This window comes from Sander lucioperca, chromosome 13 (assembly GCF_008315115.2).
Source record: "Sander lucioperca isolate FBNREF2018 chromosome 13, SLUC_FBN_1.2, whole genome shotgun sequence".
Classification (NCBI taxonomy): Eukaryota; Metazoa; Chordata; class Actinopteri; order Perciformes; family Percidae; genus Sander; species Sander lucioperca.
The window spans coordinates 26,191,951-26,208,570 of NC_050185.1; the positions used below are offsets into that span (position 1 = coordinate 26,191,951).

General features: G+C 43.4%; 1 protein-coding gene across 2 annotated transcripts in view; it reads right to left on the reverse strand.

Annotated features, from left to right (window-relative positions):
• Positions 1–9,776, reverse strand: part of siah2l (seven in absentia homolog 2 (Drosophila)-like) — a 25,058-nt gene extending 15,282 nt beyond the window's left edge. Inside the window, exon 1 of one of the 2 annotated variants that reach the window (XM_031321165.2) lies at positions 9,220–9,776. In XM_031321165.2, the coding sequence (XP_031177025.1) occupies positions 9,220–9,672 (453 nt within the window). In that variant the 5' untranslated portion in view covers positions 9,673–9,776. Of the gene's footprint in view, positions 1–5,549; positions 5,767–9,219 lie in introns of those variants that run through there. The other variant, XM_035990836.1, reaches the window with a different exon arrangement.
• Between the last annotated feature and the right edge of the window lie 6,844 nt (positions 9,777–16,620).

Below are 16,620 nucleotides of genomic sequence, written 5' to 3' on the forward strand. Positions count from 1 at the left end.
GTTGTCTCTCTAAATACTACTCTCTACTGCTGTCTCTACATACTACTCTCTACTGTTGTCTCTCTAAATACTACTCTCTACTGCTGTCTCTCTACATAGATGCATTGATCAATAGAAGTTATTTTTTATATTGTATTCATAACATTCATTGTATTGATTGAGAAGCGCTGGGTTAGAGGCTCAGACTTTGAAGTTAAATCTGGATTTCTGAAGTTGTTTGTCCCTCTCGACTCTCCGTACTTAAAAACCAGCAGCCGGCGAGCAGCTGTTCAGACAGACTGCCGAGCCACGTGGAGATCATATAGCAGAGGGATTAAAACTCCACAGCAGGAGGACGGCCGTCTGGCCAGGAAAACAACACATGACCGTCCCGTCTGCCCGAGGAAACACAGAACAGCAACCCGACTCCTCTCCGCTGTGTGAAACGATCCCATCAGCCTTTTCCAACTGCATTCTGCAACTGAAATCTTCTACTTTATAATACTTTACGTGTTGGAAAGCTGCAACAACGCTAGAGCTGCAAAGATGAAACGATAAGCCTTCGACTATTACATTTATAAGCTGCTCGCCGGTTCCATAAGCATTATTAACAGATACAAAAAAAATGCCATTTTCTCATTCAAAAGAACAACAAAAGACGGAGCAACTTCTTACGGTTAGGATTCCTTCAGTTTAGTTGGTAGTTTTGGTAGTTTCGGTAGTTCTTTAGTCTTTAACTGCTGGTTTTGTCTTCTTGTGCGTTTGGTTTTTTGAGTACGGCGAGCCGAGAGGGACAAATAACTTCAGAAATCCAGATTTAACTTCCAAGTCTGAGCCTCCAACATGACATCATGACTTCACGTAAACATACACGCCACTTTCCTCAAGCCAAGTGGCGCGTTATCTGTACTGGAGGTGCAACGATGAATCGATTAGTTGTCAACTATTAAATTAATCGCCAACTATTTTGATAAATATTAATCGTTTGAGTCATTTTTTTATTAAAAAAAAATAAGATTTCTCTGATTCCAGCTTGTTAAATGTGAATATCTTCTAGTTTCTTCTCTCCTCTGTGACAGTAAACTGAATATCTTTTGAATTTTGGACAAAACAAGACATTTGAGGACGTCCTCTTGGGCTAAACACTGATCCACATTTTTCACCATGTTTTGACATTTTTATAGATCAAACAACTAAACGATTAATCGAGAAAATAATCGACAGATTAATCGACTATGAAAATAATCGTTAGTTGCAGCCCTAATCTGTACGCATTTTGAGCTATCCGCGTGTATGTCTACGCTGCATACAGCGGACTCCAGTCTGCAACGTCATAGCGTTAACATACACGCCACTTTCTAAAGCCACGTGGCGTGTTATGGCGAGGCTACGGTTGGGTTTAGGAAACGTCACACGTGGGACACGATCCCCGGTCTCCTGGGTGAAAGTCCTGTGTTGTTTGACCCATCCACCACCTCAACCAACCTCCCTACGTGGATTTTCGAGCTTTCATACTACTCACTATGGCTTCAATTCACACGCAATCGCAAGGTAATGGAAGTCAATGGAGGCCAAACGGTGTTGATAAACACACAAAAAAGCGAGTATGCGTCTTGATAACATGCCAATAATGGCATACGAATTGGCGGGTCATACATATCCTTCGCGATCCACTTCAGGGATTTCTATGGTGCTGCAGGAAATTCCTCTGGATGCATGTATTTATCCGTTAGCTTCCTCTGTCTCTGTGTTGGCGTTCTAACCTCTGGTGGATTTGTGAGGACTATGGTTAACTGCTCCTCAGATCTCTGCAGGGTAAATCCAGACAGCTAGCTAGACTATCTGTCCAATCTGAGTTTTCTGTTGCACGACTAAAACTACTTTTGAACGGCCACACGTTCCACCAAAACAAGTTCCTTCCCGAGGCACCGTGGCTCTGTCCGGCGCTTAGCGTCACCCAAGAAGATTGTGATTGGTTTAAAGAAATGCCAATAATCCAGAGCACGTTTTTCTCCCATCCAGGAATGTTGTGTGGACTAGCCAGACCTTCCTTCAGCGCGCTTTGGAGGACGGTCTGGCAAAGCGAGACTACTGTATTTTGAAATTTTGACCTGGCCCACATACCAATATATGTTCACAATAAATGTTGGCCCACCTAGCTTTTGGGCGCTTTTTCTATCGTTTTTTTGGTGCTTTTTCTTTTGATGGCTAAAGGAGCTTGCACACTGCTCCAACAAACGCCAACAAACACAAACAGTTGGGTCAGTGTGGGCCGGCCGTCTGTGTTTGTTGGCGTTTGTTGGATGGAGTTAGAGTTTGACATGTCCAGTCTGGTCTGGTGGAGTTGGTAGAGTTTGACATGCCCAGTCTGGTCTGGTGGAGTTGGTAGAGTTTGACAGTCTGTCTGTGGATGGGAGTTTGACATGTCCAGTCTGGTCTGGTGGAGTTGTTAGAGTTTGACATGTCCAGTCTGGTCTGGTGGAGTTGGTAGAGTTTGACCTGTCCAGTCTGGTCTGGTGGAGTTGGTAGAGTTTGACATGTCCAGTCTGGTCTGGTGGAGTTGGTAGAGTTTGACATGTCCAGTCTGGTCTGGTGGAGTTGGTAGAGTTTGACATGCCCAGTCTGGTCTGGTGGAGTTGGTAGAGTTTGACATGTCCAGTCTGGTCTGGTGGAGTTGGTAGAGTTTGACATGGCCAGTCTGGTCTGGTGGAGTTGGTAGAGTTTGACATGCCCAGTCTGGTCTGGTGGAGTTGTAGAAAGTCGGACCAATGTCGCCCATTTTCCAACAATTGACAACATTCCAACGGCTCGAAATGCTGTCTCTAAATGGGTGTTTTTTCTGGCAATTAGTGGAGTAACCATAGTGAGTAATTCCTCAAAAGCTTGAGGAGCAAAATGGGCAAAATTCGCAAAAGCTGGAGTATCTTCTGAGCGAAGTTCTTGACACAAGTTAGGATAGACACCCTGTTTTGCATGTCCAATATCCAAGGTTTACACCCCAGTCTCCTCCTGGCTCGTCTTGATTGCCGTCTCTCCTGTACACGGCTAGCAGCTTTACAGGCCAGGTAGACCAGAACTACTCTGGCCACATTCAACAAGGTCTCCACTTTATCCATGTTTTAATAAACCAAAATTCAAATAAGAAAACGTAGGACTAGGTGACAAAAGTCAGTCTTGTCTGTTACTGTCTGGGCCGTGTGGACTGGCAGTTGGTGAATGAATGTTGAAGAATGTTGGAGTTTGTTATTATTTGTTGGAGCAGTGTGCAAGCTCCTTAAGTTAGTTTGTGCAGACTTTTTTTAGGGCTTTATGTTGACCATCTTGGATAAAACTAAACTTAGTGACGCATCTTGCACTTAATAGTCAAGCTTTGATTTTCTCGTGTCTCACTTTTTCTGAAGTTTTCGTCCTTTTTTGTTGCTTATATGGCGCCTTTTCCTTTAACTGCTAAGTTACTTTTTTGCGGACTTTTTTTAGGGCTTTATGTCAACAAAACTAAGTGCGAAGGCTATACGAGACATGCAATAATACACAAAATAAAGCATGTCAAACTATACATTAGAGAAGCCCTGATTTTAAATATGAAATGCACTGCCCCCCCTCTCATGTGCAATTCTTATTTATCTATACATTTTAAATCTTATGCCCAGAATGTATTATCTATATATTTTAAATCTTATGCCCTGAATGTATTAGATGTCTTTCACTGAACAGAAGAGCTCCTCAAATGTCATTGTATGTTACCATGTACAATGACAATAAAGGCTACGTTATCTCATCTTTTTAAACAATTAATCGAGGAAAATAATTGGCAGATTAATCAATAAAGAAGATGTACAGTATATAAAAGTTATAGTCAGTCCTTCCAGTTTTTTTGTGATTATTGCGGGCAAAAATGCTTGATTATGCGGCACGTTTTCTTAAAAAATGCGATGGAATATGCGGGATATTTATGCAATTTTATGCGATGAAATTGCGGGAACTTGCAAAAACTGCGGTTTCATCGTGGCTTCATCGCGGGATTTGCAGCTTTTCGATGATGTTCACGTCGCGTAATTACGTCACTTCATAACGTTCCCATGGCAACAGGGGAAAATGGCTGCTCTTGTGTGAAGTAAACGCAACATTTTTCAACTTTCCGCTAAGATATATGTGACTTTTTTGCAACAAAAATGCGGGGATTATGAAATCATGCAAGCCTTGCGCGGAAATCGGCAATTTATGCGGCGAAAGTGCGGCGTATTTGAAGAAAATGCCCCCCCGCATAAATATGCTGACTTTGGCTGATTATGCGTTGAATTATGCGATTGCATAATCACGTTTTTCTGGAGGGACTGAATAGTAGGGCTGGGCGATTAGATCGAATAGGAAATCGCAACAGATATTCAGAACCTACCTAACCAACGTAACGTTTCAACTAGGGATGCACCGAATCCAGGATTGGACTTCGTATTCGGCTGAATATTGGGCTTTTTGACGGGGTTGGGTTTCTGCCGAACCTTAGAATTTTTTCCCACCGAACCGAACCCTACGCTTGCACTCCGCGCGCTACGCTGGTCGCCGTAATGACGGCGCCGTTGATTACGGGAAGGTGTTTACGTAGGTGGAGCGTTCAATGCAGTAGGCTGTGAGAAAGTGGAAATGGAACTGGTGAGCAGAAAAAGTGTAGTTTGGCAGAACTTTCAGTCAAAGTCCAGCTACATGTTCAATTTGCAATGCCGATTAGTCTGGTGGTGGCGAGGACCCTAAACTATACACAACATCACCGCTGTTACAACATCTGGTATGAAACATCCGAAAGAATACGAGTTGTGCATGAAGGAATCTACAGACAGCAGCCAGAATGCAGCAACTTCAGGTACGGCAAAGAAAGGACAGTCACTGTTTACTTCATTAATGTGTTCACTGTGTTCATGGACTGAGGATGGGACGAGGATTCGGTATTCGGATTTGGCAGAATCTTAACCAGTGGATTCGGTATTCGGCCGAACCTCAAAAATCTGGATTCGGTGCATCCCTAGTTGTCTTAAATCACGTTAATATTTCCCCTTACGAACATACTACCGCGTGTGTAGTCACGTGCCACCAAGGCATGTACCGAGGTTTCACAATCAACCCTAAATCTTATTAACTGGAAACGGTAATCCGTATATATAAGACTATATAAGTCTCCAGCAACATCTTTTCACCTTTTTAGACAATTAATGGAGAAAATAACTGGCAGGTTAATCAATAAAGAAGATAAACGTTACAGTTACAGACAGCCAGGCAGTGTGCACACTTGACTTTACACGAAGATCGATAAATCTGATCTGAAAATGATATCAACAACTGATCGTTTAAGGCTAGTCAAGACAACAACTTAAGGATTCATCCAAAAACAACAACAACAACACACACACACACACACACACGTACCAGCTTCTGTTGGTGAATCTAAACAGACGCAGCCGTAATGCAGCTGAACCTCGCTCGCCGCGCTCTCTCTCCTGCTGCAGCTTTTCTGTGGCGAATAGACGAAGCCCCGAAAACACCGCCTGACACGGATGCCGACACACACACACACACGCAGCTGTGTGCCGTTTGTCTGTCCGACTGTCCTAGCGACCGTCTGACTGACACACACCGAGATAAAACACTCTCCCAATCCTCTCGCTCTCTGCTGTCAGTCAATGTCCCTCGTCCTCGCAGAAAAACATTCTGCCTCGAGCTGACCGCACAGCACCGTCACCGAGACACTGCAGCACACACACACACGAAACTCACACACACACACAGTGGGGGCGGGGAGAAAGAAAGAGAGCGAGAGAATAAAAGGGGAGTATCGCTCGGCCGACAGTGATCCTCCTCCTCCTCCTCCCAGCATCTGTCACACACACACACACACACACACACACACAGACGTGCACACACACACGCGCACGCACGCACACAAACGCGCGGACTGCAACAACATGAACCTGCACTCCATGAGTCCTCACAGCCATGTGTTTGGCCCGTTAAACACAAAAAGAGTTTAAGTTAAAAGAAAAAGATCAAATACGGTCGTGAAAATTTTCATTCAATTACACACTGACGGAGAATTTAGTGAGCACTCAGGAGGATCACATCCATCACATTACTGACGCGCACTCACACACACACACACACACACACACACACACACACACACACACACGCACACACAGAAGTAACGGAAAGAAAAAGATATATTACCAGAGAAAATTTAAATATTAAAACATGGAGATGCAGTCTGTTTTTTTAAAAGAGCAGCGAACTTTAAGGGTCAGTATGAAGAGATTATAGTGACTATATTCCAACTGCAGACAGTCAGAAAGTAGCTGATGTGTTCATGCACTCAGCTGTGAGTGTCTTCTTCTTCTTCCTCCTCCTCCTCCTCCTCCTCCTTCAGTTGGCCTCAGACACTCAATTCAACTTTAATGCGTGTGTAACGAGATCAGAGCCGTTTCTGACCGACAGCTGAATCACCGTGGCTCTACACAGCCAAAAGTATGTAGACAGAATGAACATTATATACCAAAAAGTCAGTAGTCGGTGCCAAAACCAGTAAAATAACACGATTCTCTATGCCAATTTCGATACCACGGTTATAAAAAAAAAAGAGGATTTTCTAAGATTCCATGTACTTGAACTTAAAACATGAACTTCTTTATTAAAATATTTGAAAAATATCAAAATGTCATAACAAGACATACAAAACATGTGCAATAGAGCATAGAACAGCATAATAAAGTGCAATGAATGGTCATAGTGGAACAACAAGTGTCCCCAGACATCTTTTCAAAAAGGTACCGTGCAGAAACAACAGCAGTGTTTCTAACATAGGGCTGAACGATTAATCGCATTTGCAATAATATCACGATATGTTCAAACGCCATTTCCTAAATCACAAAGGCTGCGATTTGGTCACGTGACTCGCGAGAGCATATCAGTCTCCGCACTCCGCAGAGAGGGCGTAGACTTGGCACGCTAACGCTATGCTGTACCTTGAGTCATCAAACAACTCTTGAGTTGTAGTTTTAAAACTTTTACAGCCATTTTAATAAAATGAAGGGTTTTATTCGGGCTCGAGTCCATACATCGCTGCAGGTCACGCTAGTAAACACTAATAACACGTTACGCAGCAGGTAACATTAGCCTACCGTTAGCTAGTAAACACTAATAACACGTTACGCAGCAGGTAACGTTAGCCTACCGTTAGCTACAGTAAACACTAATAACACGTTACGCAGCAGCTAACGTTAGCCTACCGTTAGCTAGTAAACACTAATACCACGTTACACAGCAGGTAACGTTAGCCTATCGTTAGCTACAGTAAACACTAATACCACGTTACACAGCAGGTAACGTTAGCCTATCGTTAGCTACAGTAAACACTAATACCACGTTACACAGCAGGTAACATTAACCTACCGTTAGCTAGTAAACACTAATAACACGTTACACAGCAGGTAACGTTAGCCTACCGTTAGCTACAGTAAACACTAATAACACGTTACACAGCAGCTAACATTAACCTACCGTTAGCTACAGTAAACACTAATACCACGTTACGCAGCAGGTAACGTTAGCATATCGTTAGCTACAGTAAACACTAATACCACGTTACGCAGCAGGTAACGTTAGCCTACTGTTAGCTACAGTAAACACTAATACCACGTTACGCAGCAGGTAATGTTAGCCTACCGTAAACACTAATACCACGTTACGCAGCAGGTAACGTTAGCCTACCGTTAGCTACAGTAAACACTAATACCACGTTAAGCAGCAGGTAACGTTAGCCTATCGTTAGCTACAGTAAACACTAATACCACGTTACGCAGCAGGTAACGTTAGCCTATCGTTAGCTACAGTAAACACTAATACCACGTTACGCAGCAGGTAACGTTAAAATCAACAAATAATCGTGATAATTAACCGTGATCAATATGTTGATCAAAATAATCGTGATTATCATTTTGGCCATAATCGTGCAGCCCTAATCTAAACTAAGCTGCACGGTGCAGGGAACAACTCTGATTGGCTCGATTATGTGAATTTGATCGTGGGAAGCCAAAATCGTGATCGGGATTAAAATTCAATTAATTGTGCAGCCCTAGTTACTGACATATAGACACTTTACAAACTGATAACCCCATCATTGTCACCACAATATGTCTGAGTTTATTTGCAAAGCTGATGTCAGCATGTTGCTACTCCCCACAGTAGCTGCTGGAAACACCAACTAGCAACCAAGGCGGTAAGCTTCTCCTCACAATGCGTAGCTCCTACGGCGCCATTTTGATGCTACAAAGCGATCACCCCCCGTTAGCATCCCATTGACTGCCATTCATTTTGACGTCACTTTGACAGAGAATAACTTTACATCTGAAGCGTTTAAAGACTCTATTTGTCCATTGTTTATTGTTTATTTCTTCGTTTAGAAGAAGTCTCCCGGCTAATCCTGCCTTGTACTACTGAAGTTGGAGAAACAGCTAGCTAGCTCATGTAGTCCTTACCTAGCTACTGAGCATGTGATCTTACCTAGCTACTGAGCATGTGGTCTTACCTAGCTACTGAGCATGTGCGACTGCCAACAAAGATGTTACAGCAGTGAGAGGTCTCACTCTGTAGCTAAAGCAGAGACCTGAACATAGGGTGAAAAGAGGAGCTGCAGCAATGTGCAGTACAACTAAAATATGGTGTTTTCTGAAAATTAAACCATGTAAACCTGTTCTGGTACAACCTCAAAATACAATTATGAACCTGAAAATGAGAATAATATGAGCACTTTAACATCCAAAGACAGGCAGTCAGAACATGAAAACAAAACATGGTGGAGTCTCTTGTGATGTCACAGGAGACACGCGAGACACAGACACAGACACACACACACACACACACACACTCACAAAGAGACACAGACACACACACACACACAAAAAGACACAGACACACACACACACACACAGACAGAGACACAGACAGAGACACACACACACACACACAGAGAGTTCACATACCCACCCACCCACACAAAGAGACACAGACACACACAGAGACAGAGACACACACACACACACACAGAGTTCACATACCCACCCACCCACACACACACACACACACACACACACACACACACGTCAGCACGTTGATGTCGCAGAGAATAAGGAAGTCGTGTGAAAAGTGTGCGCAAGGAGCAGTTAGCTCGTGTTTGTGTCTGTTTCTCTGGGTGTTTACCTTGCAGGGGAACGGCAGAGTGGACGCCACCTTCTCCATGGCCAGGTTCCGGATGCTCGGGGTGAGCGGGCCTCGGCAGGTCGGACAGCAGCTCAGCTTCTGGCGGCACAGGTTGCAGACCAGGTGACCCGCCTGGCACTGCAGGATGGGCGGCAGGACGTAGTCGAAGCATACCGGGCACTCGAACAGCGCCGTGAGCTCCGGGGACTGCCCGGGTAGACCGATCGACAGAGACACAGCGGGGGAAGGGACAGCGGACCCGGCCACGGTGCTCACTCCGACGGCTACTCCCGCAACAGCAGCCGCCGCGGTGCCTCCCGATCCTCCGTGCTTTCCTCCACCCACTTTCCCGGCCCCGAGTCCTCCACCACCGGCTCCGTCTGGGGACGGACGGCTCATATCTTCCAGCAGCGGTCCGTTTCCTGTGAACTGCTGAGCGGGCGGTAACGTCATCTACTGTTTACTACCGGACGACGTCGCTCCTCCTGCTACTGCTACGTGCCTTGAGTGCCTGGCTCCCCCTGAGACACAACATGGCGGCTGCCAGTTTGTATCAACTGCCGCTTCGCTCTCATTGGACGCTGCGTCACAGATTGACAGGGCGCTCAGCCAATCAGAGAGTGGAGTCGTGTCATTATGGAATGCGTGGCAGCAAAGAACTGAATTATAAACAAAACATAACAAACAAAAAAGCAATTAAGTTTTAAGTTATTAAATGATTGTAATATGAAATGATACGACACAAACTCTGGCATTACGAAATGTATTGTCTTTTCTTTTTTAATTAAAATAATTCATTTCTTAATTAGGAAAAAGGGTTTATTTGGCAAAAAAAGTTACTTATGTACCATTACACGTTTGTTTCTGTTTTGTAATATCTATTGTATGTGTCTGTACCTTTGTATATGACCTTTTGCACAATAAAGATTGAGAATGAACTTTACTGAAGTCACTCAGTTTGTTAAACAACAAAAAAAGTATTAAGATTTTGGAAACTAAAGAGCTTTTTTTCTACCGAATGAATATAGGCTACTTTTATATGTTTGTCATGTTCTTCTGTTTTTGTTCTGTTTTTTTTTTAATGTAGTTTATCCTTTTTTTAATCTGTATTTTGCGATGTGATAACAGTTTATGTAGGCTATTTCTTTATCTCATTTGGGGGGAAATGTCATATTCATGAAGTTAAATATCTTGATTCAACCCCATCGTTTGATGTAATGTGTCTGTGGCGCCCCTCAGTGGAGGTTCAGGTGTAAATGCATCCTGCTTCTTCATTGCTCCCTTATGTATAATATTTCTTTGTTTCTCTCCGTCCTGATTAGGCTAATACATTGTTTTTCGAGCGTTGTAGATCCCTAGTACTTCTGTCTCGGTTTTCCAGTATTCTCTGCTGTCTCAGTCCTAGTTTGGTCCAATATTCTCCAGTTTTAGCCCTAGTTTGGTCCAGTATTCTCCAGTTTTAGCCCTAGTTTGGTCCAATATTCTCTAGTGTTTTAGCCCTAGTTTGGTCCAATATTCTCTAGTGTTTTAGCCCTAGTTAGGGCCAATATTCTCCAGTTTTAGCCCTAGTTTGGTCCAATATTCTCCAATGTTTTAGCCCTAGTTTGGTCCAATATTCTCCAGTTTTAGCCCTAGTTTGGTCCAATATTCTCCAGTTTTAGCCCTAGTTTGGTCCAATATTCTGCCAACACACACAACACAGCACACACACACATGCAGACAGACACACACACACACACTCGCCAGACAGACACACACACACACACACACACACACACAACACACAACACACACACACACACACACACACACATTCTTTACTTTATTCTAAAAATGATACCTTTGGTTTACATATGTTTGTACTTTTGTGTTCTTGTTTCATGCTGCTGTATACAACGCTGTTCTACTCTTACTAACATGATGTTTAGTCCAATAAATATTTTCTGTTTTACTGTAACATTACATTGTTGTTTACAGTTCACTTTTCAACCCCTCTCAGCAGATTACTTTCCCTCTAGAACACTGTAAATGTTGATATAAGCCTATGAAAGACAAAAGAGCTTTAGATTTAGAACAACAGTGTGTACATGGTATATCCAAAAATGTACTATTATGAAGAAAGTGTTTGCCATTTGATGCAAATGCTTCATTTTGAGATGTGTTTACGGCATTTTGAATGCAATGTTGTGAGGCATTTTTTGCATTTTGTGTGTGCAGTTTTGGGAACTGTGTGTAGAGTTTTAAAAAAAGGAGACATAGGCTGTGTCTCAAACCACCTACTTGCACACTTCAAATACTGTCTGAATTACTTGCCCTTGAGGTCAAAAAATACACATAACAAATTAGTAATAAGTGCTGTGTTTAAAAGTGCTTTAAAAAGTAAAAAGTGCCACACAATTAGGGTTAGGTTTAGGTGCCTTGAAGTCGATTAGGCAATGGTTAAGGTTAAGGTGCTTACACACCAACCAGACATCAGTCGAACTGATCAGTCGGGGTACGCTCTGCATGTGCGCGAAACGTAATATGTCTCCATAGCAGCAGGCGTCGCTGCTCTGTATTGTTTCCATTAACAGTCTATGATTGTTTTCCAGAAAATGAAAGCCAGCAGCTGATTGGACGAACGCATCACGTGGGTCTTTTTTCTCCGGAAATTCACAGCCAGACTGTCATGGCGGCTCGTTCAGAATACGATCTCATATTGTACTAAAATAGTTCACCGAAACGTGTTTCTGAAAACATTTTAAGAGAGAAATAGGCCGTGCAGTTGCTGAATCTGTCTTCATTTCAGATCAACAAAGGTCAGTTTAAAAGATTTTCGTCAGATTTTGAGAGGCTCGCCATTTCCGGGTGAGTCCCGACTGCCCTGTCTCCGACTGAGCATGTCAGGTCGGCCAAAATGAAGGCCGACGGCTCCTCCAACGGACGACGGCACGGAACACACCGAACAGACTCAAGTCACCGACCTCGCCAGACTGTCTGACGGCCGATAATCGGCTCGGTGTGTCAGCTCGCTTAGGTTTAGGGTTATGGTTAGATGCCTTGAAGCAGGGGCGGATCTACCGGGGTGGCATAGGGTGGCAAATGCCACCCTAAAAGAAAGCCTTGCCACCCCTGCTGCCACCCCATTTGGCAGCAACAAATTCAAAGTTATGGCCAATTTGACAATTTATGAGCGCAAATCTACAATGTCCAACTGCAGTCAAAAACTGTTTGCTTCCCCTCTCACACATCTGCCACTCATCACCTGTGTCTTACCTTAATGCCTTTCCTGTGATAATACTGCTATCATTCTTCTATCTCCTATTAAGTGAGATCACATCGTATGGTCACTTATTCCTAATATGAACTGTTTCACATGAAACCTCAAATGCCAGACATTGGTTGCATGAGATTAAGTTTGTCTGTCTGAGTTTGTAAATGGCAGCCTGTGCACTTTTGTAGTGTGTAAATACCATTTCTCATCAAACTGTGATAACTGTGATTAAATTCAGTATATATACGTCTGCCATATGTTGCCACCCCTCAAAAATTCCTGCCCCCCTCTCGCCACCCCATAAATATTTTTCTAGATCCGCCCCTGCCTTGAAGTCAACAGGGCAGCATAGACATCACGGTGGCTCAGTGGTTATCACTTCTGCCTCACAGCAAGAAGGTTCTGGGTTTGAATCCAGGTCGTTCCGGGCCTTTCTGTGTGGGTTTTGCATGTTTTGCGTGGGTTTCCTCCGGGTGCTCCGGTTTCTTCCCACCATAAAGACATGCATGCTAGGTAACTAGGACTACAGTTGAAAATTAGCCGACTGGCTAACACTGGCGCATTTACAGAAATGTTGATTAATGTGCATTGTCCTAATCAAATAAACTTACAAACTTAAACGGTCGCAGCGCTGCCTGGTAGGAGACGTTGGGGGCTTAAAACACCATCGAGCTAAATGTACTCAGTGTGTGTTGTTAAAGTTTGGCTCCATAACTAGTTTCTGTTGGCTGGTTCAGTCCAGCTTTGGCCCTCGGCCCGCCTGAAAGGCTGTTACTTTTATTTCCAGGGGGAATTAAAGAATTGGCTGACAGCAGCGTCCCAGCTCAATTAACCTTCAGACGCCTTCAAGTTCACTCAACAAAAGCTGTTTGAAAAGAAGAAGACAAAATGGACAAAGCCTGGCCAGGGGGAGTCTGAAGCTGTGAGGATTTGTCTGAGTGGAGCTCTCGGATATCTGCTACAGCTTCCTGTGTGACAACGAATTTTAAAATACTGCTGTTGCGGTTTATAATGCAGTGAATGGTTTCCATTATGAAGACCTCTCAGATGGCCTGCTTCAGGTCTGCTTACTGTCCTCAGAGTCCAAACTAAACATGGAGAAGCAGCATTCTTTCGTTACAGTCTTTACGTTCCACATATCTGAAACAAACTCCCAGAAAACCTGAGATCTGCTTCTTTTATATCAGGGCTGAAGACTGTTTACATCCGTTTTAACATCCTATTTAAATGTCTCTTTATATTACTGTGTGCTTCCTTTATATGTCATCATATTGCCTATTTATGTTTTATGTCTTATGTAAAGCACTTTGTTGAAAGATTGACCGATTGAAAACATCAATCCAGGGCGCTTTCACACCTTTAGTTTCAACCCAGTCTCACAGCAGTTCATGAAATGGTCACGTTATTTAATCTATTGATTCGTGTATACACGGACACGTTCGTCTCGTTTTTTTCATGGTGGCCAGCACGTTTTTTAAAGGTCCCATGGCATGAAAATTTCACTTTATGAGTTAGTTTTAAACATTAATATGAGTTCCCCCAGCCTGCCTATGGTCCCCCAGTGGCTAGAAATGGTGATAGGTGTAAACCGAGCCCTGGGTATCCTGCTCTGCCTTTGAGAAAATGAAAGCTCAGATGGGCCGATCTGGAATCTTCCCTTTATGACGTTATAAGGGGAAAGGTTACCTCCCCTTTCTCTGCTTTGACCACCCAGAGAATTTGGCCCGGGGGGGACCACTAAGGTCTATATAAAAGAGACTTCAGATACAGTATTAGGGGACCACTAAGGTCTATATAAAAGAGACTTCAGATACAGTATTAGGGGACCACTAAGGTCTATATAAAGAGACTTCAGATACAGTATTAGGGGACCACTAAGGTCTATATAAAGAGACTTCAGATACAGTATTAGGGGACCACTAAGGTCTATATAAAAGAGACTTCAGATACAGTATTAGGGGACCACTGAGGCCTATATAAAAGCATCCAAAAAGCAGCATGTCATGGGACCTTTAATCTATGTCTTTCAATGGGAAGCATCTTTCGTGATCACAGCACGACTACGGTAGTGAGTAATATGGAATGCCGAAATTCCGTGTAAGGAGGTTGTTTGGGGTGGTAGATGGGTCAAACAAGACAGGACTTTCACCCAGGAGACCAGGGAATCGTGTCCCGCGTGTCACGTTTCCTTTCCCCGTTCTTCTTTTCCTAAACCCAACCTCCGTATAGATGCTTCCCATTACGTGCTGACCACCACGAAAAAAAACGAGATAAACGTGTCCGTGTACACGAATCAATAGATAAAGAATTACGTGACCATTTCACGAACTGCCGTGAGACCGTGTTGTTAGTTTGGTACATTTGGCTCAGTTTGCATTCACACTGCACTTTGTCAAACGATGCAAACACGGTTTGAAACGGGCGCTGGTCTATTGGACAGAATATCTGTGGCTACATTTACACTACTACGTTTTGGTTTAAAAAACGAATATGTTTTGCTATATTTATGCCTCGAGACAGCGGCCCTGATGGGAGAGAGATGATTATGATTAAAACTGAAACCAACATTTGAAATTAAAATCATATGCAACTGACCTTTTCCTCTGTAGATTTCGCCTAATCACTGAGATCTTTTATTCCATCTTAAATTCCTTTATAAAAACGGAGACCATGACTCTTTGACTTCATCACCACTGTGTCTGTCAGCCAATTTGTTTTTTACTAATCCGTTAATCTCTTCTTAGCAGCCTCACTTCACTTTTCAAACTTTGTTATTTAATGACAATTACTGTTCTAAGGAAAATGTGTTCTTGAATGTCTTCCCCGAGATAGTGACTATTTTATAGAAGTTTTATTGAACCAGTTTTAAGGTTTTGTATTGTGGGTTGGTATAGGAACTTGACTTAACTTGGGCAACAAAAATAGGCTCGGTTATCAAAGTGGAGGAGTTAAGTGCATCTAAAGCCCCTGATACACCAACCCGACGGCCGACCTTCGGCAGAAAAGGCAGTCGGACTGATCAGTCGGCTCCCCAGGTCCAAAAAGTGCCTCAGAACACACCAAAGAGACGCCGACTTCAGCGTACGATCTCATATTGTACTAAAATAGTTCACCGAAACGTGTTTCTGAAAACATTTTAAGAGAGAAATAGGCCGTGCAGTTGCTGAATCTGTCTTCATTTCAGATCAACAAAGGTCAGTTTTGAGAGGCGTTCGTCACTCATCCCGCTCGTTATTTCCGGGTTAGCACTCCACCAATCAGGTTGGTCATTGAGTCTGACTGCCTGCCCTCCGACCCAGCAAGTCATGTCGGCTAAAATGAAGGCCGACGGCTCCTCTGACGGCCGACGGCACGGACCACACCGAACAGACTCGAGTCACCGACCTCGCCAGACTGTCCGACGGCCGCTTATCGGCTCTGTGTGTCCGGGCCATTACAGACGTATACAACAGCCAGGTGCTTAGGCTACAATTTTATTGCTACGGTTTGAGTTTTAAGCCAATAGCGATCTCTGTGCACCAAGTGTTTTTATCTCCAGTAGGAGAAGTAATCTCTGTTTACACTAACACGCCCAAACCAAAATATTTCATCAACATTCTCATAAAATGGACATAAACGGGAGGCAGCGTGTGAGTACGCCCTTAGATGCCATTACAGTTGAATTTAGCCGACAAAAAGTGGCGTCATGCGTCGCAACAGTTAAAGCGTAACTCTCGCCAAAATGCAACCTAGGGTCTTTTTGTGAATGTACCCGAGTCAAACTTTAGTTTAAAAGCATATTTAGGATGGAATTGCCACTTTTAAGATTCACCGTATTCTCATTTTTCAGTCAAATGGCCTTTTGAATGGGAGTGCTAGGGGCACTTTGATGCTAGCCTCAAAATATCTATTTTTAAAACACTAAGAAGGCTCGACACAACATGAGACTTTGCTCCCAGTATCACCAGGGGCTCTACACCTTAACTCAGCATTGACAACATTGGTTGTGTTCACAGAGTTTACTACAAAGAAAGGTTTTGAACAACTCACCGTAGCTCTTGTTGTTTCTACCACCTCGGCAGTCAAAACGAGTCGATATCCGAATGCGAAAGAACGGACTCCATATGAGGCTCCTTTTTCAACTACGAGGTCAATATTGTTTTTCAATA